We start from the raw sequence: 26,468 nt of genomic DNA, 5'->3' as shown, positions 1-26,468 counted from the left end.
CCGTGTAATAAGCATGTTTCAGACGTAACGCCGCGTATTCCGCTCTGTCCAAGTCCAGGGTCGACAGGAGTTTCCTCGCTGCCTTCAGCTGCCTCCAAATCCTGGGGGCCCCGGTGCGGCGGTGTACCTGTTCAAGTTCCCTGAATTTTTGGGTTAGTTCTTCCTGTTTCAGCCGCCTATCTGTGTTTTCTGCCGAAGAGATCGCAATGAACTCTCCCCTCAGTACTGCCTTAAGTGCTGCCAATTGGGTCGCCAATTGAGTGTCGGAGTTATCATTATGCGACTGAAAGTCCCTCACTGACTCTATTATGTGTTTCACTACCGTCTTTTTGTGCAGGAGAGCGTCTCGAAGGCGCCAGACCCCGCGATGAGCCGGGTTCGACTGGAGAGTAAAGGTCCCAGAAACCGGCGCGTGATCCGAGAGAGAGAGGACACCTATGTCAGATGCCGTGGCTAGATCGCGGACCGGACCGGTGACCATTAAATAGTCCAGTCTGGCGTATGTCTTGTGTGCATGTGAGTAGTAGGAGTAGTCCCTATCTAAGGGATGAAGCCGACGCCAAAGATCATGTAGATCCAAGTCAGCCAGTTGTGTTTTCCCCGTTTGCGACAATTCCCCAGTCTGCGGCTGACGCTGAGCCGACCTACCCACCGACGAATCAAACACCATGTTCAAGTCCCCCCCCCAGGATAATGTGTCTGTCAGGTGATGCCGTGACGTCCACTAATGCAGAGTGAAGGAAGCGATCCTGATGCTCGTTCGGGCTGTAGATTGTCCCAATAGTAAACGGCAAGGCCCCCAGCTTGAATCTGTAGGCTAGAAGTCTCCCTTTCTGTTCTGTGAATTTGTGCAACACTTCCCCCCTAAAGGACTTGGACACTAGGATCGCTACCTCAGCTGTTTTAGTAGTGTTGGAGGAGAAGAACTGTGTGGGGAAGTGACGGGACCGCAGCCTATGGCAGTCACGTGCTAGTAAGTGAGTCTCCTGGAGAAGACAGATGTCTGCATGCGTGCCCTCCAGCAATGACAGGATCGCTTTTCTCTTCGTAGGATTGTTAAGCCCCTTGACGTTTAGGGTCACAACTTTGAGGTCCGCCATACATAAGCAAGACAATGTTGCAGAAGCGGTGGATTAGGGTCACAGAGCAATAAACCATCAGCCAAACTGACCTGAGAGCCCCTACAGGGCGGTGCGGATGCATCAAGAGCACTGGACGGGACTTTCCCGAACTCCCCCCCCCCCCCTGCCCCCCCCCCCCAACTCCCTGATCCCCCAAATCCTAACTCCCCTCCTCCCATTCCCCCAACTCGCCCCCAAACTCCCCCTTCCCCTCCCCCCCTCTCCAAACCCCCCAGAATCCTGGTACTAACAGTCCCAGTCGTGTCCCTACTGGACAAGTCTGTGGTATGATACCTTAGTGGACGTCCAGCCACACGCACCCTTCCCTCTGCCCCCCCCCCCCGCCACACCCCAAGCCAGCCACAACAGCAATGCAATGTCGTTCTCCCCCCGGAGCCGTTTTACACGGTCAGTGCAACACCACCATCAACCGCTAAGTCTCTGGAAACAGTTTGGATGGCATTTGCCATCTCGGCTCTGATAGTGGGTGAGCCCGGCCTCCGTGATACAGGCGGTGTCCTGCGCCTTGCGACCCTCCGCCATCCTTCGTCGGTGGCGCGTCTCCTCCGTGGTGTGGGAGATTCTTCCTCTTCCGCGGTGATCCCCAATACTTTACATGTGTCCTGGAGGGACCGCAATTGGTGTGTTTCGCCATTCCATCTGAAGATTAGGCGGAAGGGATGTCCCCATGAGTAAGGCGTTTCATGCTGCCGCAGGAAGTCCGTAGCTATCTTGAATGCTTTACGCTTTTGAAGTGTGATTGCGGAAAGGTCCTGATATAAGGCTACCGGGTGACCACGGAACATTAATGATTGTTTCTTCCGCGCCTCAGCCATGATCCGTTCTTTCAGCGGGAAATCGGGGAGGAAGGCCAGTATGTCTGGTGGCAGGCCCGTTGCTCGCCGTGGCGGTCCCACAGTGTGAGCCCTGTCTATCCTTATGGGAAAGTCCGTTGCCTCACCCAGTATGTCTCGGAAGAGCTCCCGCAAGTAATTGGCAATGTCAGTGTTCTCCTCCGAGGATGGTACTCCCCGGACCCTTATGTTATTTCTTCGAGACCTGTTCTCCAAGTCCTCATTGTGCAATTGAAGGTCTAGGTGCTGATCTCTGAGGCGCAGTACCTCCTGCTAAGTGTGTAATTTCTTCGTCTTGTCGCTGCGTGGAGCTTTCCACCGTGGCCACCCTCTCACCCAAGCCATCCACTTCCCTGCGTATTTCACGCACCTCTCCTGCTACCTCCTGTTTCAAGGCCTGGAAGTCGTCCCGCAATGTGCCAAAAAGGGATTCTAAAAAGGACCTGGTGACCGGGGGCTCTCCAGTGCCCGCTGATTGTGAGCCACCAGCCGAGCCCTGTGATAGTGGATTCCTGTCTCCCCTGACCTGGGATCTGCCAAGCATCTCTGGGAGCGTGCGGTCATTCCTTTTGCTGCCCTTCTGTCCGGCCATTTTGTCTACAGGCCTACTGCTCCGCACCTGAACCGCTTCGACCAACCAACGCACACAGTACCCATCCCGACCCTCACTTCCGGGCAGAGGCGGTCTTCCCAAACTGCGGTGTACCGTGTTCGACCTGATGACCAGTACTCTGTCACCTTCATCCAGGTCTAAGATGGCCAATCGGTGTCCCTATCGAGCGTAGTCCACCGTGCCCGAGCTCCAGGTGTAGGGGGGCTGTGGATACTTTCGGCGCCAGCTCCGGCCTCTCTGCGCAAGGTCGGACGCACTGTCTTTGGGCCCAGGTCTCCAGCTGGTCAACGGAGGTCTTTATTCCGATACTGTACCCTCGTCCCAGGCAACCTCCGCGCAGCATCTTTGTCCGGTTTCACACCAGTCCTCCTGTTCCCTCTCAGGCTCTGCTGCTAGAGCGTTCATTGGTGGGCCCCCAGACACTGGAGGGCATTATGCGGCAACTTCCCCTGCGGTCTGAGTCTAGTGAACCTTCCCATCTGTCTCCAGGGCTCGGGTTAGCGTCTCTCACCGCCCCTTCGATAGCGTCCCGCTCCGGCGTTGCGGAGACTCTCAGAGGGGGCCCCAGGCTTAAGTTCTCTGGTTGTGCACTCCTACCCCTCCTCGGCAGGTTTCCGCCGTCCGGGTCAGACTTCCTCGCGGTAGGCCGCAGCCGCTTCCGGTGTGCGATGCGCTACTCGCTGGCAATCTTCGGAGGTCTTAACCGCCGTTCCTGGGGTCCCAGTGCGCTCCCTCGTCCCACAGTCCTCCTCCTCACCTCTTGCGGCGCCTCCAGGAAGGATCCGTGCCACCACCGGGTCACTCGTGTTGCTCGGCCACACCACGGCCGTAGGTCTCCTCCGCGCCGGGTCTCAGGCGCACCGCACGATACCCCTGGACCGGGATATCAGGAGTGGGCCCCGGTGTCGGGACTCGTTGTTGTGTTGCGGGATCCTGCCCCTGCTGCGGGAGCCTTCTCTCCGCCACTCCAGGCCTCCCGACCCTTTCCGGTCCGGGCCGCAGCCGCAGCCTCAAGTTACTTCGCGACCGGCCTCCAGGGGCGGGGTGTCGCACTCGGGGCTCGGCTTGGCCTCTCTTCGGGCACGAGCAATCTCTGCTGCAGCGCCGCAGACGTCTCCCCACTCAGCTCCACAACGGGCCTCCAGAAGCTCTGTGGGTCCAGCGCCACTCCCAGTCGAGCCCCGGCTTCCGGCTATCACCGCCTCCCCGGCCTGGGGTTCCGGCGTCCGAGCTCACAGCACACGGCGTTCCGGGTATCAGCGGGGCCGGGTCTCAGGCCAATGGTGACCCGGTAGCTCTCCTTGCTCTCCTCGCACTTTCAGGCGGTCGAGGGGGGAGAATAAGCTTGTTTAAGGGCTTAGGGCCTGGACGGGTACGGGAGCTCCGGGAGAACACGTCCTCCTACTCCGCCATCTTGGCCACGCCCTCCATGCAACAGATTTTAAAAGTGCTTCTCTACTTGACTGGTAGCCAGTGTAGAGGTTTTAGAAGTGGTGTAGAGGCGGCACTCTACTGAAGGTTGAAAACCAGTCTGGCTGCTGTATTTTGCACTACTTGCTGCAGCCAGTAGTGAATTGCCATAGTCCAGTCTACTAATTATTAGACCCTGGACTAGCGCTCTTCTGACTGCGATGCTGAAATAAGGAAAGGCTCTTCGTTCTTGGCGCATGGTTTGGCAACAGATACCTGTGGTAGCCAGGATCTGCTCTTTCATTGACGGTGCTTGGTCTAGTTTTACACCAAGATTTTTCACGGTCTGTGTGGGGTTTGGAACCAAGCCATGTTCAGGTGGCTACCACTCATCAGACCAGAGTATATTCGCTTTGCCAAACTGTATGATCTCAGTCTAATCGACGTTCAGTTGAAGGCTGTTTGCTGTCATCCATCTTGAAATAGCTCACTTTTCCTTGGCAAAACAATCTTTTACTTTTATCATGGTCTTAGTCAAAAGAGCAGCTCAGCTGTGTCATCGTTGGATGATATTCTTACAAAACACTATGTCTCTTTGATCTTAGCAATGGGAGCCACGTGTATGTTAAACAACGTGGGGCTCAAACAGGAGCACTGTGGTACACACTCGTCAGTCCGCATGTTGTGGGATTTAAAAGGATCAAGAGCAATGGTTTTGAGTTCCATTTTCCAAAACGTTTTGGAGCTGTTTAAAGATTGTTCCATGGATCCCTATCTCTTGTATTCTCTGCAACAGCCTTAAGTACAATACAGTGTCAAAAGCAGCACCTACATAGATAGAACCTCAGCATCAAGTTAGAGTCTTAGTGAATCTGTGACAGCCAATAGTGCAGACTCTGTACTATGTTAGGGTCTTAACCTGATTACAAATGGTCCAGGAATTGATTCACCTCAAGATAGGCTGTCACTTGTTTATTGATTAGACCTTTAAAAGGTTTTCCTGGACGGGCCAGTAGTGAGATTGGATGGTAATTAGATAGGTAATTGGGATCAGAATGATCAGAATTGGATATTATTTCAATGATTAATACTTGCGCAGATTTCCATTCTAAAGGATTAGCACCTGATTTAAATGTTAAATTAAACAGTGTCTGGATTGCAGGAGCAAGCTGTTTGGAAAGTAAGGCCGTAATTCTAGAAGGGCAAGTGTCTAAGTACTACTCACCTCTATTCTCTGCTAGTGAGGAGTTTATTAGTTTCCTGACTTCTGAGATGAGAGAGCTGGTTGAACACGACAAGTAGTTAAAAGGTGACCGTCCTGGCCACAATAGATGCTTAAGTCCAACTTCCTTTGTCTTAACCTTTCTTCTTCTGTGATAGGACCTGTAGAGGACTTGACCGCAGTCTGGCCACAATAGATGCTTAAGTCCAACTTCCTTTGTCTTAACCTTTCTTCTTCTGTGATAGGACCTGTAGAGGACTTGACCGCAGTCTTAAAAGGCAGAGGTATATAGGTGGTCTTTGACGAAGATCGTTTTCTATGTTGCAGGTGTCGTTCCTGAAGACGACTATCAATCTGGAGGGCTAACTGGATGAGGTCCTGAAGAGTAGGTGGTCAGGCAACCCTTGCAAGTTCATCTTTAATTTCATCCTTTAAACCTTTCCGGAAAAGATTAGAGTCAGTACTGTGGAGAAGCTGTGTTCAAAAGAGAGCAGAGAGCAAGCAATGGTAAAGTAACAATTGCAACACAACTGGGCTTCTTAATGGAACTCCTTATTTAGCGGAAAAACAGGAAGTGGCCCATCTAAAGAAAATTAAAAAGAAAATGGGTTTGACCATCTTGGATTGGAAAAAAGAGACATAAATATTATTATTGTAGACCTGAGAAAATAATCTGTGATACAACATAAGTAAAAATACTGCAAAATATGCATACAATAATGCACTATAATCTTTGTCCTGAATGTGGCGTATGCCAGAAGCCGTTGTGCAAGAAGTCGCCCCATAATCCTGTGTGTGGTCGGGAAACCTGACATGTCCAAGAAAACCACAAGATGGCGCTGGGCGAGGACACAGTTGTATCTTCACTGAAAAGGGAGAATTTCCGTAAGCTAGCACTCATAAACATCCACCTGCGTCATAGTCCACGATCAGGAGAAAGGTGAGGAGAAACTTCTTTCATAATGGGGCTGGGAAAAATCATTGAGAGTGAGGGAGGACACAGAATATGACTATCAGTAGGCTGGAAGTGTCTGTCAAGTAGTCCAGGTGGGGAGGGAAGGACAGATTGTTTCCCACTCAACTACCCCAACCTCTACAACGCCCTTGTACCTCTTTTCAGTGCAAATCAATTGACCAGAAATCACAAATGGTTCTACCCTACAGAAATCTCCCACTCTGCTCATCTGCCAGTCATGTAGTCTTAACCAAGGGTTGGTTTTGTCATTATGTACTGGAAAATTGAATATGAAAATATATACCTATTTTAGAAGTGGTTTGAAGTTAAGGATCCTAAAATCCTTATACTGAACAATGATGAGCTTAAAGTGCAAATATGCTCTATTTGGTGTAAGAATAATTTAGATATTCTCTCTCTAAGTGAAGTTCCTTTTTAGGTCTCGCTAGAGTCAGCGCGCATGCGCTGTTTTGCAAGATATTAAGTAGATGCTTTAGAAGTGCTCCAGGCCGGTGATCAGCTTGCGAGAACGCGCACAAGCGCGCGCGACGTGCACAGCACTTTTTGCTGTCGCGTGCGCACAACTCGCATTTTTTTTGCCAGTGCTGGTTACTTTATTGATTCAACACTGGCTTCTCCCGTCTTGGAAAAGTAATGCGTATAGCTCAGACTGCTTGTTTTTAAAGAAAACAAGCGACTCTCGACAGCCAAGTGACCAATGATGGAAATCCTAGACTCATCTTGGGCGCATTAGGAAAGCCGTTGCCTCTCCCGGCAACTTCATGCCGCCCTCAGTATGAAAACAGAGCGATTGCAGTTGATCGCCGGTTATGATTGGCAATTACACTCGCATAATTCAGGCCGTCCTCCTTTTCAGGGCCCTTTACTTGCCCAATTGGTGACATTTCTGAGAAAGCGTCTAATAATGTCATACATCATTCATGCTTTGAAACTCTTAAGGGGGTAATCAGCTCCGCCGTGCTGGCTCCGAGGGGTCATGGCTCTCATAATTTCCCATTTTGATACTGTCCTCGCTAGATATGATCGGGGAGCGGGTGGAAGCGCTCAGTCAGTCGACAGGAGGGGGGGTGCCATCAGTCATACGCTCTGGTTGAACCGACTTCCGGTGGGGCTCACTGCTGGCAGTAACTGAGCACTACCGCGCCTCATACCGGGGTAGGCCGCTTCCAAGATAATTAGATTTGATGTCAACATTTCTTTATCACCTGCATCCTTTTGTGCATCTGTGTGTCAAGTTGTTGTTTCGGATTTATTAGCATCCTCCGACCCGCTATCTATCTGTCAGGCTGCGCAGTGTTTGTGTTGACAGTTGTAAAGTTAATTACTGGCACTAATGAGCATGGCATTTTAGGTATTTAAAACTGCAATTAGAGGTTTTTTTCAGGTCGAGGAGGGGGGAAAAAAAAGAAATCCTCACGCACCAATGTGACATGTTATCTTTTATGCAGTAGTTGGGGAAAGATGTGCTTTTCTGCTTATTCTAACCCAATTTTTTTTACTGCCATCACCAGAGACCGGGAACAATGTTTTTGTCTCATACTTCTCCCTCTCAAACTGCAAATGTAAGTATGATCGACAACGACATGAAAGCAGGAAGGGAAACGGCCGTAGGAGATAATGTATAACTTCAATATTTTTTTTGTTTTTAATTGTTTGATTATGGAACATGAGCAATGCGCACAAAACACACAATCTAAAAGCTAAATAATTTGCTGTCTGTGTCAGTGGGCTCCCTAATGAATATGCCATACCTGCGTCAGGGGGTGCAATTAAATGAAATTCGCCTGCACTGGGGTTCACAAATTGGAGTGTAGCAGTTGCTCAATAAATTATGTGTGATAATTTAGGATGTACTTCTTGCTACATGTGCATGTGACAGCTTTAGACTAATTGCAGCCCGGGATGGCATGCGACTTCTAGAAGTGTTTTGTTTATCTGAACGCTGCCACGGAGCCCAGGGCTCTTTCTCCTTCACATCCAATTCATCATGATCCGCCAGTTTGTTAAATAACTGCCCTTTCCTGACATAAATCATCTCTAAAGAAGAGAAAATATATAGTTATATGCATCCTTTGACTCTGAGGAGATTTCACCCTGGCTCTGCTTGCAGGAGATAAGCACTTCCATCTTCAGAGATTTATTGTGCTTTGATGGGCCACAGACCCAGGCATCATTAGCTGCTTAAGCAGACATCCACTCCTTTATTTTGTGTGGATTGATTCAAAATGGCCGCTCCGCTGTCCCACGGGCACATCCCCTGCTGTCCTAGGCTGAAGTGTGGGATGTCAGTTATTGCTTTATATTGGCTTCGGCGGAGGACCGATTGCCAGACCACGATCGTCGGAACAGCACCATCTTGCTGCCCACTAACTAACTATTCCGTTAAGCCATGAAATGACTGTTGGAACTAGACGTCCCTGCCTGCTGATGTATATCAGACATCACGTATCCTGAGTTACCTAATTTGAATGTATAAGTTTCATCTACAACTACTGATACCTGTGGCGAAGTCTATTTAATACTTATCTCGCTGCTCTACACATAATCTGTGTATGATACCAACGTCACCCTATTACACTACACAGCAAGAAATTTACAGACTCTATCAGGAACTAGCCTTTATCGAGGGACTTTTATTCATGAATATATGAAGATACCATCCGCTTTTGATGTACTGCATTGAAATACAGTTTTTTAATAGTATCACCTGTGACTCCTGAGGAAGGCGTTTTCTGCCGAAACGCGCGTCGAGTTTTAATATTTCTCCAGCACTTTAGGCACCAATAACAACTTTGAATGTATTTTTAAATGTATTTTGTATGATCTATATGTAATGTACTTATTTTTATAACACCTGTACGTGTTGCTTTATGATATATATTTTATTCTCATCCTATAGTTTGACTTTTGTTGAGTTTCTATATGATTTTTATTATGCTAATTACCAACATGTTTTGTATATCATTTTTATTTTCGATTGTTCCTTTTACCACTGGTTCAGGTTCATTGTTCACTTATTTAGCTGATGGCATAGGATTTTTTACTCACATAGAAGCGGAAGGAGGGCCTCAAGCAGGCTGCTCTGTACACAACCACAGTTTTAGATAGCTGAGATCAGAAAATAAGACAACAAATGCTTTGCAGTTTGACACAGTGTTTCCTAAACAATTACCTGCATTTTTAGGTCTCGCTGAAAGCATTGCTTTAGCAATGCTTGTTTGGCAATATTATAGTAAGGCTTTCAAAAGTCTCCCCATTCACACACAACCCCACACACACATAACCCCACACACACGCATCCCCACACACACGCATCCCTCCCCACACACATCCCGCCCCACACACACACCCAGACACCCCCCCACACCCACCCCCACACACACACACCCCACACACAAACACCCCACACACAAACACCCCACACACAAACCCCCCCACACACACATTCCCACACACAACCCCCCACACACACAGAATCCCACACACAACCCCACACAACCCCACATGCACACACAACCCCACACACACACACAACCCCCCCCCCCACACACACACAACCCCCCACACACACAACCACACACACAACCCCCCCACACACAACCCCCCCACACACAACCCCCCACACACACACAACCCCCCACACACACACAACCACCCACACACACACAACCCCCCCACACACACAACCCCCCCCACACACACACCCCCACACACACAACCCCCCTACACACACACAATCCCCCTACACACACACAATCCCCCTACACACAACCCCCTACACACACACACAACCCCCCCACACACAACCCCCCCACACACAACCCCCCACACACACAACCCCCCACACACACAACCCCCCACACAACCCCCCACACACAACCCCCCTCACACACAAACCCACATACAACTACACACAACCACACACACACACAACCACAAAACCACACACATATCCAAACACCCCCCACACACACACACACACAACTCCCCACACACACCTCACACACAACCCCACACACAACCACACACACAACCCCACACACACAACCACACACACAATCCCCCACACACAACCCCACACACACCTCCACACACAACCCCACACACACCTCCACACACAACCCCCCACACACACAACCCCACACATAACCCCCGCCCACACACACACACCCACACCCAACCCCCCACACACAACCCCACACACACAACCCCACACACCAACCCCCCCCCCCCCCCACACACACACCCACACAACCCCCCACACACACACAAGCCCACACACACACGCAACCATCTATCTATCTATCTATGGCCCTCACTCTATCTATCTATTGCCCTCTATCTGTCTATCTTATCTATCTTATCTATCTTTCTATCTGCCTATCCATCCATCTATCTATCTATCGCCCTCACTGTATCTATCTATCGCCCTCACTCTATCTATCTATCGCATCACCACAGCATCACTCAGCACCACCACAGCTTCACTCAGGGGCACCACAACATATCACTATGCGATACCACAGCATCACTGAACGCCACAGCATCACTCGTCGCAACCACAACATCACTTAGTGCGACCACCGCATCAATCTGTGCAACCATTCAACAACAACTGGTTCAAATATTTATCTCAATGTTTCAAGCTTTATTACAAATATCACAGAAAGATGTTAATATTTCACTTCTGTTCTTGGATTTTCGTCACAATAAAATACACTGAACATAATCTTCACAAAAGTCATTTACAAAAGTTTAAGCTATTGCCATTATAAATTACAATAACTTTTATTTAAGTATTATTTAAAAAAAATTAAAAGCCATCGTTATTTGTAATATCAATACATCTAAGTCACGTAAATACAACACATATTGCAGTACAAATGCTATAGGTGTCACATTTGCGAAAGTTAAAACTATTGGCATTGTAAATGACAAAGCTATGTCATTTACAATACCGATAGCTCAAACTTTCCTAAAGCGAGGCCTATTGCACTGCAAATGCTTGTTTAAATATTCCATGCTCCTGGCCAGACCAGGCAGTACAATATTCTACTATAAATTGTTAGTTGTGTGCTGTACTTATAAGTAATTAGGTCACATTATGCATTTATTTAACGGGGTGGGAGATTTCATGATCTGTTTGAAAATGCTTTCAAACATTTACTTCCTCGCTTATTTGTTGCTGGATATATGCTCAAGAAAGATGAAACATGCCACGGAAGTGGGTGAGGACATTGAGCACCAAATAATGGAATCCTTCAGAAGGTAGTTGATTATATGTACAAACGTTGATCAATCTCTGTGTGATATATTATAATTGGGGGACCTATTGATGAATCATTCTGTATTCCTCAAGAAACATCCTTTCATAATTGTTTTTAATAGCCTTATTTAATGTACATGCCATCTTTTCTAAACTAAAGCATGCCAAAATGGATGTTAGTAACTTTAAAGTTTTTAGGTATACCTTTTTTGGATCTCGCCCGAGCCAGCGCAGGTACTGCTCTGGCGAGACATTTAGTGAGTGGGCTTTAGAAATCCGACCACAAGCTTTTGCTTGTGGCCTAAAGCTTGCGGTTTCAGGCACGGGCACACGCACAGCCGCCATCTGGCTTTCCTCGCGGCACCCTTACAGCGTGGAATAAGGTGCCATCTAGCTTTCCTCTCGCTTGCTCTCCCAAGCGCCTCGCTCCACCCCTCCCCCACCACAGAGCGCATCTCGCGGCTGCGCGTCTTGTTTCCTCCCCTTTCCTGCCCATGCGTGCCTCCCAGTGGTCTGCATCGCTTGCCAGACGTGCCTCCTTTTTAAAAAATGTATTATTTTTTACTTTTAGCTCGAGGCTCGCGCACGTCCGCACCACTCGCGTGCTTGTTCGGACTGTGCCTCGCTCTGCTGCTTTATTTAAAGCGCCATGTGATGTGCCCCGGCCGCGGAGGCAGCCGGGCTCTCTAGTCCTGGTGCTCTTCTGTGTGCAGACAACACCAGTCTCTGAACTGCTGGATCACTGAAGAGACCGAACAGAAGAGAAAATGCACTTGTCTGCATCAGACATGCACATCAAATATTTATACTCTGCTCAGCATTCATAATACTTTTATTTTGTACAGCTTCTGTGTTAGACCTGGCACCATTGGCGTCGGTCTTTCATTTTTGCTGTTGCCTCGTGTTATTTGCTGCTGCTAGATGCTGTGGGCTCTGTGCCACTGCTGTCCAGTGCCACAGTGCCAGTGCTCCCTACTGAAAATTAATGTGTTGATCAGTGGTTCCATGATTGGCTGGTTTGGTTTACCTGTCAGACCCTAGTACAGTGCACCAGGAGTGCCCAGGGCTTGTAAACCAAATACTCCTGGTGGGCTTGCAGCACTGGTTGTGCCACCCACAGAAGCTGCCTCTAAAAGTGTGTCTAAGGTCTGCCATTGCAGAGCCTGCGTGCAGTCTGGTACTGTCATGCTGACTGGACAAGTGCACCCACTTGCCAATCCCTAAACATTCCCTTTTCTTAAAGTCAGACACCCCTATGGTAGGCCCAAGGGCAGGGTGCATTGTAAGTATACGGTAGGACATGCCCTGGTGTGTGTGTGGCATGTCCTAATAGTGAATTACAACCATTTTCGTTTTTCACTATTGCAAGGGTACCTGGTCTTCATAGGACAGAATGGGCAGTTAGAATATTACATTGTTATAATCCTAACTGACTCGGAACATAGTGCAAATTCGAGTTTAGTATGCCTGAACTCAGAATGATAACATACATCTTTTAGTGAAATTGGTTTTAACATTCTGTGTTTGAAAATACCACTTTTAGAAAGTAGGTATTTTCTTGTCTAACCTTCCAAGCCTGCCTCTGCTAGGTTGTGTATTCCTTGTCTGGAGTTTGTGAGTGACAGGGCAGGGAGATTCCAGGAGACAGAATGAGTCAGCCCAGTGGTGAATAGAGAGATCTGCATCTAGATGGGAGGGAGGAGTTGCACCTGGACCTAAATAGGGATATGCCTGCCTTCCACAATGCTTGGTCCACCTCCTGGGGTGCGGCCGATGTGTCTGCCCTGCACAGTGAAAGAAGAGAAGGAATCCTGTCAACAAAGTGCTCCAAGGCTGTGCTTTCCCTCCACAATGCTGGCTCCACCTCCTGTGGGGCGTCTGATGTTTCTGCCCTGCACTGTGAAAGGAAAGAAGGAGTCATGTAAACAGAGTGCTCCAGAACTGGTTTGGACTGGGCAAAGGTCCCTCTGCCCTCAGAGGACAAAGGAATTTGGGGTATAAATATTGGGACCCTGATCCCAAGAGATTAGATCCCTTTTGGACTAAAAGAAGAAACCTTTGCTGAGGAGAGGAACCTGAAGAAACTGAGGAGAGACTATCCCTAAGCTGAAGTCCTGCTTGGGGGATTGGCCTGCAGTGGTTGCCTGACTGCCAAAGAAAGGAGAAAGAAATTTGTGTGCTTTATTTTCAACTTGTGAAGGATCTCCAAGGGCTTGGAACTGGGCTTGCCTCCTGCTGAAGTCTCAGGGACAACAGACTTCAACCCCCAGCTCCCCAGAGTTCTTTGGAAGTGCCTGCTACAGTTTTGGGGCCTTCTGAGGGACTGCGTGTCGCAAGGAGCTGGAAGCTCGACTCAACGAGGAAGAGGCGTGTTGCCGTCGCTGCTGCTGCCGCCGTTGCATCTTGAATGTCGGAGCTGTAGCTGTCTTATTGCACCGCATCGAGAGAAGCGTCTCGCAACGAAGAGGAAGCGTGTCGCCGTCACTGATGCTGCCGTCGCATCGTGAATGTCGGCGCTGTAGCTGTCGTATTGCACCCCATCAGGAGAAGAGTCTCGCAACGAAGGAGAAGCGTGTCTCCGTCGCTGTTGCTGCCGTCGGTACGTGGATATCGCCGCTGTAGCTGTTGTATTGCACGGCATCAAGAAAAGCGCCTCCCATCCACGGAGAAGCGTTCCACCGTCGGAGCTGCTGCTGTCGCATCTTGGATGTCACCACTGTAGTCGCATTGTGCAGAAGCCTCTATCAACGTCTGAGAAGAGTGCCGCAGCTGAGGCTGTTGCCGTCACATCGCTGAACCAGGGTGTCGCCGCTGCTGCTGACGCATCGAACTGAGACTTCTCGCATCCTCAGAGAAGCGTGCCGCATCTGGAAGATCTTCACGTGTTTATCTCTATGCCCGGAACTTTGCCGCATTTCATGCAACATTACTTGTTGTGGAAGCTCAACGAATGTTAAGGTACATTGACGCAAAGTGTCCCATCTTAAGAACTGAACTGAACTAAGCTAGAACTACCATCTTAAGTATATTATTGTGGATTTTTGTCATGTGTGGTCTTGTGTTAAGTCTATATAAAGAACACTTATTTTTAATATAAACCTTGTGTGGTGTCCATTTGTAGTGTTGTCACTGGGTTACTGTATGTAGTCACAAATGCTTTACACACGGTCTCTGAGAAAAGCCTGTCTGTTTGAACCAAGCTACCAAGGTGGTGAGCAGGGGTTATTTTAGGAGTATACCCCCTTACCCTGACTAGAGGCAAGGGTCCCTATTTGTCACAAGCACCTACCTGTGCCAACTAGAGACCCCAAAATCTAACATTCTGTAACATCTGTTTTTATACTGCAATCAAAATAAAATAAAGCGGAACAGGACTGTAGATGACGTGTGATGTACACTGCACACAGACGAAGGATTCGCGCGTGTGTGTGTGTGTGTGTGTGTGTGTGTGTGTGTGTGAGTGTCTATATACTCCGGCACCCACGTACACATACAGTGGTACGCAGACAACAGAGCACGGACACTAACACACAAATAGATAGATACACAGCACAGAGTGGCACACAAACACAGTGGCTCACACGCAGGCACACACACATACACACACAGTAGGCCACATACACTAACTTGCTGTACACACACATGCGCGCGCACAAATGGTACATCGCACTCATTGTGCACACGCACAGTGCATCGCGCTCCACATACGTACGCACTCAAAGTTAAACACACACGCATACAGTGGCATAGACACAGAGTCGGTCACATACAACAGCAAGGTCAGTAACTGTTGGGTACAAACCCACTCGCAAACCGCGTAACTCACAAGCGCAGTAATGTATACCCTCAAACTGTTACATGCTTAAAGTAGCACACAGTCTACAATGCAGTGACACATAGACTATTACTATGAAGCACGCACACTTAGACAGACACGCGCACTCCTGATTCCAGATTTGGACGTAGCATTCTCTGCGTTCTGTGGTCTGAGAGGCATTTGACACACACAACCACCCGCCTTTAGCTCATGCACACAAAAGGTGCCAGCACGGGGCTCCCTGCTATATCTGCCTTAATGCACTTTTGTTCTGCCAATTACCCTCCGAGGGTGGGGTCGGTCGAACTTGTGATCCCCCCCCACCCCCCCACCCCCCCCACCCCCTGCCGGGGTCTTGGGCACATTACAGACGGAACAGCAGTGGTCCCCAGGCCTCCAGCTGCCTAATAACACTTCTGCCTGCAGCCCGGCGGGGCACAGCTGGGACCTGCCCTGCCGAGCTCATTTTTAGGTCTCGGCCTGCGTCGCACTGCGGAAGCAATGGGCAGAGTCCGAGATCTTATGTTTTGGCAGTATGGGGGCTTGAACCTGCCCCTCTTCTCCATTGGCTGGCTTCCTAAACAGAGGCCAGCCATTGGAGGAGAGGGGCCTCACACTGTTCAAGCCCCGTCTTTTTGCGATTCGGGGGCGTGCTTTTTGCAGTTTGTAAGCCGTGACGTCATCCGTCACTCAACTGCTAAAAACACGCCCCCAAATCTCAAAATGACCGTGTGGATCGCCGAGGCATTTCTGCCTCGCCTCGGAAAACGTGGTCGTGTGGAGCGCTCCTCTCGTCTTCAAATTAAGCCATGCCTCCCCGTCACACGCAATGCATCCATTTTGCTTTTCTATTTTAAATAGCCTTAGCGGAGCCCTGACAATGCCTTAGACGTGAGTTCGCAATCCTGGCGGAGAGTGGCCGCTGACCCAACATGGCGGCTGAACACTACTGCTGATGTGACTTTGGAGCCGGGCTACTCTCTTGGGTGTTGGCAGCGTCTGCTGCTGTGATTTCCTCCCGCTCCCCCTGCCACGGTTTAGAGACTCGCCGGCTGGGGGTACCAACACAGCCTTCTGGGTGGATCGACGACGGGGGCCAGCGGTGCTGAGAAGATGGTAGCTGATGTAGAGCGGTAGTTCCGCGCAGCACGGCCCGTTGCTGCGATCACATGTCACACCCCAAGGCGGTCGCGGTTGCTGCCCTGCCTGCCTCTCCATCGGAGCGCCTCCACAGAGTGCCTTCATTTTCTCTCAGTGGTGCATGTCCGAAGGGCGAGTTACCCTGTCCGGGTGGCACCGACCTGACTTCCGTAGCTGGAAGTTTTCGGGTGCAGGACACTGCAACAACCTCGGGTTGTACAAGCCCTCCTGACTCTGACTTACAACGAGGCACCGAGATTGGTGACAGCTGCGCGATTTCGTGACGCTTTGAAACCAGCATTAGACCTCCCTCTCTAGCACAAAGAGCAACTTTGTCACTCTCACAATTATTCCACAGGCTGGCACCCCATATTGCTCCAATTGTAGCAATTTCGCTGCACTTATTGTGAATAACAGTTCTGTGTGTGATGTAAATATCAGTAGATTTTACTTCGCGAGGTTGATCGGCGAACGTATAACATATTCCATTATTTCGTCATTTTAAAACGTTTATTTTGCTCTCATACACACGACAGTGCTTTGTCCGTAATACCAACGCGCTACGGTCTGTAAATATGACATTCCCAGGTCGTAGACGCAGGGCAGATTGAGACAACGGCTCTGTATGTCGCCTTCCACCTCCTTCGTTAAACGGGTTCAAAATTCCCTATACGGCTTGTGCGCTTATGTGCGCCACTGTATGAAACCGAGTTGGTCTTGTTTACAGTTTGACCTCGCTAGATAGTTTTCACTGCACCCGTTTCACGTGTCTGTGTTATGCGAAACGCAGAATCTTTGTGCAGCTGAGTTTTCAAAGGGAATACTACTGGTGAAATGAGATTTTGAAATTTCGCTGTTAGTCACAAAAGCCAAATCCAAAATATTACTTGAATCAATTGTAATTTTCGCCATAGGAAATTATTAGATGCCCCCAATGTTCTATGCAGACAGTTACTTACATCTAGTAGAAACCAATGGCGACTAGTCGGCTGGAAAATGGGGCGTCAGGAACATTTGGAAGCGTATTTCACGGGAACAGTTTCGTGAAGGTTAATTCCTCATTTCCTAATGTAGTTAACACAGGATAAATGCAATGGAATGTTTAACTCCTGCACTAGGCATATATGCCAACGATTCATATTTACTGGTGCCATCTCCTTTTGTCCAAGCTAGTTTAATATTAATGACCTTAAATTTCCCCCTTCGCCTCTAATGAAAGACCCCCTCCCCTTCTCCTTTCCAACCGCAGATCTCCACCTTCCAAAGGCGGGAATAACTGTATTTTTGTTAAATTGCTGCTCCTTTTCTCTGACTATTTCCTCCAATTACTTTGCGTAAAAGCCAGCTTTAAGGTAATTGATTCCCCAGAGTTCAAGGGGACTCAGGCCGAAGCCGCCATCTGCATTTAAAAACACAGACAGGGGAGGGTTGGTGGCACGTGATCAGGACGGATCGCACGGGATATTTTGGTACTTCAGTAATCTGCATACCCAGCAGGCAGGCGGGTCTGAAAAGACAGCTCAAGAAGGTACCACACGTCTCTCCTAGCAGTGCCACCAGGACTCTCCTCTGCCTCACATGGACACCCCCAGGGGTACTCTCATAATAAGGGTATAAGTGCAACCATTTATTTATTTATTTGCGGGTTTGTATAGCGCTTGATTCGACTCCCGAAGGAGTATCTCTGCGCTTTGGCAGCCATAACCGCAAGATGTATAGGAACTTAGCTAGAATAGATGTTAAAGTTGAAACAGAAAGGTTTTAAGTTGTTTCCTAAATGGTAAGTGTTCTGAGCATTGTCTGAGAGCTCTAGGGAGACTGTTCCATAGAGAAGGTCCTGCCACAGACAGTGCCTTACCACCGTGTCTAGCCTTCTTAGTCCGAGGGACACATAGTAAGCCTTGGTCACTGGACCTGAGGGAGCGTGTAGGAATATAGGGGGTGAATTTGTTTATTAGATATTCAGGGCCTGAACCGTTAAGGCATTTATGAATAATGCAGCAAGTTTTGAATTTGGTTCTCTGTTTTATGGGCAGCCAATGAAGTTTTGCCAGCAGAGGTTTGGAAGGGGTTTGGGAAGGGGCGTTGAGGACTAGTCGCGCAGCAGTGTTCTGAACCACTTGGAGTTTTGCCAGAACTCCTTCATTAGCGGACAGAAACAGGCCATTGCAGTAGTCTATGCGGCTTAAGACAAGAGCCTGCACCAGTGTTTTTCTGACTGAGTCGGGGAGCAGTGGGAATACTTTCCGTAGGAGCCGTGGAAGCATGAACCCACAACGTAGTTGCTATGCTGCTTTAATGACCGTTCCTGATCTAGTCTGACTCCTAGATTTTTACGACCTGCTTTGGTTCTGGGACTGGGCCAAGATCTTGTGGCCACTAGTCCGGAGTCCACAGAAGTTTAGCTTCTCCAAACAACATGACTTCGGTCTTACCGACATTGCATTGAATGTAATTGGAGGACATCCAATGTGCCACAGCCTTCATACCCTGGGAAAAGGAGTTCTTGACCTCGGTGGTGAGGTGTTTAAAAGGGAAGAGGAGCTGAGTATTGTCGGCGTAGGACACCGGAATGAAGCCATACGTTCTCATGAAGTTAGCCAGGGGTGCCACATAGATATTAAAGAGGGTGGGGCTCAAACAGGAGCCCTGTGGCACCCCTTTTGAGATCTCAGCCTCCTCTGAACGATAGGCCCCCAAGGTCACACGTTGGGTCCGGTTAGATAAGAAACTCCTAAGCCAGGCTAAAGCCTTGTGTTCCAAGCCAATTGTAGTACCAGGATCACGGAGAAGCCATTGTCCTGATACATATGTAGATCGTCTGCGACTGACATCAAGGTAGTCTCGGTACTGTGCTTGGGCCTAAAACCCGATTGAGAATAGTCCAATCCACCTGCTAATTCAATATTCATAGTCAATATTCAATATTTCAATATTCTTCCACATTAAATCAAATAAACGGCCAAACACCTCGGGCGACCTATAGACAAAGAAAGCGACCAAGAGATGCTGCAACAGAACTGTCCTCAGCATTGAACCTGCGGATATGGACGTTTTAAAACAAGCGACCCTTTGAGCTAGGAGGTGGTCTTGAAACAATACCGACTGATGTAAGGCGTGAAAAAGTAGAAAGTAAAGTTCTCAGGGGGCAGGTAGGCTACCCCCCCCACCCGCTCCTGCTTCTGACCGGGAATGAAGCTGTGTTTACTGCAGAAAAAGCCTTGTTCTTTTCAAAGGATAATGTAAGCAAAAACACAAAGAGAGGCCAGAAACAGTCTTAATTGAAAAGGGACAGGTTCTGCCCCTCCCTTCTGCCGCCAGGACCTATTGATATATTGATGGGTTTCTGCAGGGGGGAGCTTCTTTACCAAAATGGCCGCAGCATTTCTGAATGTGCCGTTTCCCATCATTGTGGTCTGCGGGGTTCCACTGTTAATTTCACACGTGGGGGACGGTAGCCTAGCAAGGACGTAATGTGCACCAGTGCACGCAAGGAAAAAGGCCTCTTTCACTGCTGCTGGGGAAGTAAAATACACGAATACCACATTCCAATGGCTGCCTCACTGCCCTGCTCAACAACACCTGTTGCACCATTAGTAGGGACAAGCATCAACAGGGAAAACAAAATATATTGCATCACAAGTAGGTGGTATAGTCCCTTTTCTTCCACTATCATCACCCTAATTTCAAGGATTCCGGTGTGTGTGTGTAGGGGGCTCTGTGTGTGTGTGGGGGGGGGGGGGCTCTGTGTGTGTGTGGGGGGGGGGGGCTCCGTGTGTGTGGGGGGGGGGCTCTGTGTGTGTGTGTGTGTGTGTGTGTGGGTGGCTTTGTGTGGGTGGCTCTGTGAGGGTGTAAATGCAATAGGTCATGCATTTGCGAGCGATTAAGCTATTGGCATTGTAACTGACAATGCCATTTATTTATGATTTAAAAAAATAAAAAAAATGTCATGAGCACTGCCAATATCTCTACCTTTAATAATGCTGAGACCATTGCATTTATGTGTGTGGGGGGGGCTCTCTCTGTGTGTGTGTGTGTGTGTGTGTGTGTGTGTGTGTGTGTGTGTGTGTGTGTGTGTGTGTGTGTGTGTGTGTGACTGTGGGTGGCTCTGTATGTGTGTGTGGGTGGCTTTGTGTGGGTGGCTCTGTGAGGGTGTAAATGCAATAGGTCATGCATTTGCGAGCGATTAAGCTATTGGCATTGTAACTGACAATGCCATTTATTTATGATTTAAAAAAATAAAAAAAATGTCATGAGCAATGCCAATATCTCTACCTTTAATAATGCTGAGACCATTGCATTGTAAATGCTTGTTGTTTTTGCAGAGGGAGGCATAGTTTTATTTTTCACCCCTGGCTTGGGGGCTACCTGGTGTATCCCACGCTTGGCAATGGGCTTCATGCCCAGTAGTACCATTACGATACAAGATTCACAGAAGAAGGAAATGAAGGGGGCATTCTATAAGTTGCATTTGCAACTGTTTAACCTATTGGCATTGTAAATGACAATGCCTTTTATGTTTTAAAAACCAAAACATAAATAAAAGGGATTGTCATTTACAATGTTAATAGCTCAAACTCGCGTAAATGCGAGACCTATTGCATTGCAAATGCTTGTTAGTAATTTTGGTTGGAGCAAGGAAGAACAGAGAAATGCTTTATTTCTATCCATGAAATGGTAGGTAGTGGAGTAATCCATGCATTTCTGAAAAACGTGTAGTAGTTTACATTTGTTCTACTTCAAAAGAATAGGCAAATATTAAGTATGGCAGCCTACAGTATCATCTGCTGCAGTTAAATGCATTCTTTCTCATATAATATTTTAATAGTCATCAAGTTGTTTTTTGTTTATACCACAGACCCTTCTGCATGAAATGATCCATGCCCTGCTTTTTGTCACACACAACAATAGAGACCACGACGCCCATGGAGACGAGTTTTGTAAACACATGCGTCGAATCAACGGTATAACGGGAGCTAAGATTTCAGTAAGTATTGTGAATTGAATAAATACGCTGTATTTGAGAGAAAACCGCTGCCTTTATTAGCATGTTACGTATTGTGGTCCTTCCTCAGTGGGTCTTGGTTCCAATTAAAGCATGTGCAAACGAAAAATTGGAGTCTAGAGGGAAAGACAGAACCAGGACGCCCTCCACTCAAAGAGTCATCAGACAAAACAAGTCCCAGTTCTCACCGCAATATTTATCTATTGATATATAGACATCACTGGTTACTCATAGATCACACCAGGGAGTTCCTAAGTCTAGGGATACTCACGACGTCTCAATCTATTGCTTAAATAAGAAGCAACCTAGCTCTGATCTAAACAATAAGAAACATCACAGGACTCACATACACTTTGAACGGACAAAAAATATGTGAAGAGCGAGATGGCACCTCACGGGCGCACCACCAATGTGACCCCTTGCTGGTACTCACCAGGATGGCCCTGTTATCATCCTTGGTGCCATCAAGCTTTAACGGAAACGTGTCTCAAACCCAAAGTAGAAAGACAGTGCATGGTGCAGTGAACACAACTTATATGTAACAAAAACTCACAACATTAAACGTTTAAACATACAAGATACTGCGTAACCAGGACGTTAAACTTTACTTATGTTCCCTTCTTTGTTGCTAACAGTAAAACACTTAAACATAAAAAAGGAGAGTGTGAAGACTACCTATCACTTCACACCCTACTTACAGCCGACATGTTTCATTGCCGTGGTTTAAATCAGGCAATTTCCTCAGGGCAACTCAATTTGAATGCCACTGCAAGAGACACTGTGCTGCCAATGCTGTAATAAAAACAGACAAACATATATGGGGGTTACCTGTCTGCCCACATGTATATTTCCTCTGCATATCATCTTCCTTAGCACACGGTTTCGATACATTGAGTTCATCATATAATATAATAAAACAAACACCTCAGATGCTCAAATACAATAGAGTAATAGACCTTTCCGTTGCCACTGTCTGGAGTCATTCATTTTCTGCTCTCTTTTCAAATCTGCATATGTATGATTTTGCCCATTCAGATGTAATAATTATCCTCTAATCAGTGATTAGAAATGTGATAAGGTTCGAAGTCATTTGGGCCATTATATTATGTTGCATGTAATTGAGGGGTGTCCATGGAAGCTTCACCAAAGGTAAAGCTTAGTGAAGATGCACACTAGCCCCGCTCTGCACACTATGCACATTGCAAGACTTGCCTTCTCTTAAATTAAGACTCGCGCTATAGGGCCCCTTCTGCCTACCCTCTCCTCCTTTACTGCAAGATTAGTACCACCTGCATGTGCCTAAGGCTCCTCCAAGCCTTCTGTCCAGAGAGAGCTTTCTCCTTTCTACCTGTCGGGACCAATTCCCTAAGCTGTTCCGGGATAATGCCATACCATATACTATTAAGTGCATTATAATCCTCGCTGTTATATGTTAACTTTGGTTTGGCTTTATCAAAACATGTCGTGTAAGGTGTCATACGATTTGGAATACTGTCCCCTCGACAGTCCTGTCGACGGGGATAGCATTCTACCCCTCTAGAGGGGGACGACATGCTACTTTGCTAAAACGCGGTGCATTTTAAAAAGAGCCTCAGGTCCACAAAATTGATGCTTCTGCCACAGACACGGGTCTGACCTCCTGCTGCTGACCGAAACTCAGCCAAGGAGGCCTGGACAAAGGATTTCCTGTCACAGGGAGGTGTCACACCACCCCAGACAGGAGATAGTGGATTGTAGCAGGGAGGTTTGAAAGAAACCAGACAGTGCCTGGGGAGCACAAGGCTTCCCCTTGCATAATCCAGTCAAACCGGTTCTGGGGCACACCAGCCCCAGTCCCAGCGCGACCTGGACAAAGGGAAAGGCGTGTAACCACCCCCTTCCTGGGTCCCACCCATAGGAGGGGACCTAGCAGGTAATCCAGCCCCCCTAGATTGGTATAAGAATGGGAGCAGTGCCAACGCACTCAGATTATCCTGATGAAACATAAGAAACGAAACTCTGGACCCTTCGACATCCTACTCGACGTAGAAGACTGAAGAATCTCCCTTGTGGTCAAGGAGTGACCACCCTGTGCAAACAGGCACCATCCAGCACCTCGACGTTTGCTTTGTTGTAGTTCCCGCTGGAACTCGAGCGACAGAGATCGACAAGACCAAGCGTGCCTGCCTTCAAACAGCCCGATCCACAGTCCCTGCAGAGCTGAGACCCGTGGAGGCGACCGGAAGCGTGGGGCCCGCCATCTTGGAAAGACCACGAGATGCTGACCGTGTAGCCCACGAGTGACCCTCAAAGCTGTACATCGGGGTTTGAGAAGCCCCAGCCCTGAGCCACTCTTGCACCGAAGCTCACCCCTCTACACTCACCGAGTGCTGCGTGGGGCCCTTCTACATCTTTTGGCTCAACGCGTTGGCCCGGTCACTTGCCCGCTGGCTTGTGGCCCCTGTGCTGACGAAACTTGAAATCCGACTTGTGATTCTGGTTGCTCCAGACTTGCACCCGCTCCGCTGAAAAGGAGCACCCGCTCTGACCCTCCTGGTCTGAGTGAGAAGCAATCTTCCAGTCCTGCGTGGATTGCTCTTGCCGAGTGTTGTTTGCTCCAATCCTGAAGCCGACACCGCCGACGGCGAGAGCCTTCGTGGGACATCTCGTGAACCGCTCCAGGACGTCGCAGATGCCCTAGAGCCCACGTGGCAGCGGAGAGAAGCTCCTAGACAACCACCTGATTGCGCCCGACATTGCCTGGTTCCGTCCTGGTTCCACCCTGGTCACTGCTGAGTGACCCAGACTCTGTCCCCTCTGCTTTCAGGTACTCTACAACTCCGATCCACCCACTTCTCCTTCACGACGCCTGCAGCATCTTCAGCTTCAAGCACCAACAACCTGCGTGACGAAACCCGACACAACTTCGACCCTATGCACCCGCTTCCTGTGGGTGAGGTAACTCCACAACGCCGGTGTTCCCTCACTGGTACACACCTCTAGTGTACGTGTCTTAAGTTTCATCCTTCTAGGTTAAGCGGAAGTCTCCTTAAACAGTAACTTTCTAACTTTTACGCACCATTGACATTGCATTGGTGTCTGCGTGTGATTTTAGCGCTGCACCCAGGTCCCGCGGGCTTTTCCCGACTTCAGCATTGCTAGTCCCGACCAGTCCCAGCGATTCCCCAGGCACTAGGCCTTAGGCCTGACCACTGTTCGATTGGTATCTCTTATACCACTTTCTTAATATATGGTTTGAGTGGCCACCCGGCCTCATCCATAATTGTGCAACTTTCATATGTTATACTGTGCTTTTGTTTAAACGCTTGTGCCCCTTTGCTCATAAAGAGTACTGGGGATTATTCTAGTAATAAATACATATATTTTTATAATATATACTTGTGTGGTGTCCTTTCATTTGATATTACAGGATTGTGATTGGTAAAACAGCTCGCTTAACACGACCTCTTGAGTTAAGCCTTTAAGGCTGCTTGGTCCATGCTACCCCTAGGATAGCTTGTCTAATAATGTTGACTTACAACCAGACACCATAAGGGTTGTTTGGACTGATATATGATGTTTCCAATTCTGGAACCACCTTGTATCAGGCCAACTTCTCACACCTGTGGACTGCAGGGGACTAGTTCCTCTAGTCTAAGGGAGTCTGGAGTTGTCTTTGTCTCCCAAAGTGGACCCTCTGTCTGGCTGGGGTTAAATGGTCTTTGTGTCACCTTTTCTACCCAGAACCTTCTATTCTGCCATTTTTAAAAATGGCCTAAAGCTTTCTTAGCTGTACAGACCAGAGGTCCGGTTAGCATTTTGGGGGTGTACACCACCTGACTACATAATTTCCCCTATTTCTGCAGCACCATAATGAAGCACACAGTCCCCTGATCTTTCTACAGCATTTGACACTGCTTCATATTGCCAATTGATCAATAAACTCCACAAGGTAGGGCTCTACTTGTCTATATTACATTGGTTTGGCTGTTCCTTTGATAAACGGACTAACCGTTCACCTGAATACAGTCATATCCTCTCTCAATAGCTCTAACTTTGGGGTGCCACAAGGCCCCTCATTCAGCCCCACCCTGTTTAATGTTTACATTACTTCCCTTGCAAAGTTGATTCGCAAGTGGGGATTTCAGATTTGCTCTTATGCCGGTGACACTCTGTCATCTCCATAGGGAAGAAGAATGATGACACCCAACAGAATATTTCGGACTGCCTCGCAGAGATGGCCAACTGGATGAGAACACATTGTTTAAAGTTAAATGTAGAGAAATCTGAGATTCTGCTATTTGGAGGTGCTCAGCAGATTTGGGATATTTTATGGTGGCCATTCTCTTTATGCCCTACTACTAAGCCAAAGAAAGTTGCTAAAAACGTGGGTCTTCTGATTGACAAGTCCTTGTCTATGCAGGAGCAGGTCATTGCCACTAGTGGCAAATTTTATGGCTTGCTCAAACTTAGAACAATCATTGGAGCTCGGTAGATTGGCGCCGTACCGTAGTCCAAGCTCTGGTAAATAGCAAACCAACTATGGGAAATGCTCTCTATATGACGATGGCCAAGCACCTTTTAACTCGATCACAGGTTATTCAGAATATGGTGGCTATGGAGACAAATAAAGCTCAGCCTCTGCTTGTCTAAAAACTCTTCACTGGCTTTCCTTTCGAAAAAGGGCTACATTTCAACTACTTTGTCATGCGCACAGGGCTTTACAATATACTGGCCGTAGGATTCTTTGTACTAAACTTGATTTTTACATTCCCTCCAGAAATCTCCCACCAATTTACCTTTGGCTAATACTACACAGATCAGAAAAGTCCGAACCGGAGGCCACCTTTTAGGTCTCGGCTAGTAACGCGCTGAAAGTGCGTTCTCGCCAGAGAACTATTGTCAGCGTCTCAGCAGTCTGTGAACACCGAAGTGAGACCAGACCTGGCCGCGCGCAGCGTTTCCCCATAGGATAACGTTGTGCGCGCGGCCAGGTCTTGTCTCTACAGCATTGCATGCAGAGCGGATCGCGTTGCCCGCCTCTCTGGAATGCAGGGGGAGTCTG

The 26,468-nt window shown here is 48.3% G+C and overlaps 1 protein-coding gene across 1 annotated transcript in view; it reads left to right on the top strand.

Moving 5' to 3' along the window:
* The window catches only part of SPRTN (SprT-like N-terminal domain), a 277,952-nt gene that overhangs the window by 77,599 nt on the left and 173,885 nt on the right, over window positions 1–26,468 (top strand). Inside the window, exon 3 of the mRNA XM_086927114.1 lies at window positions 21,278–21,406. Coding sequence (XP_086783240.1) covers window positions 21,278–21,406 — 129 coding nt within the window. The remainder of the gene's footprint in view (window positions 1–21,277; window positions 21,407–26,468) is intronic.

The sequence above is a fragment of the Lissotriton vulgaris genome, chromosome 6, assembly GCF_964263255.1.
Source record: "Lissotriton vulgaris chromosome 6, aLisVul1.2, whole genome shotgun sequence".
Classification (NCBI taxonomy): Eukaryota; Metazoa; Chordata; class Amphibia; order Caudata; family Salamandridae; genus Lissotriton; species Lissotriton vulgaris.
Note: the sequence above shows the minus strand (reverse complement) of the source record. Positions and strands in the feature narration are given on the sequence as shown.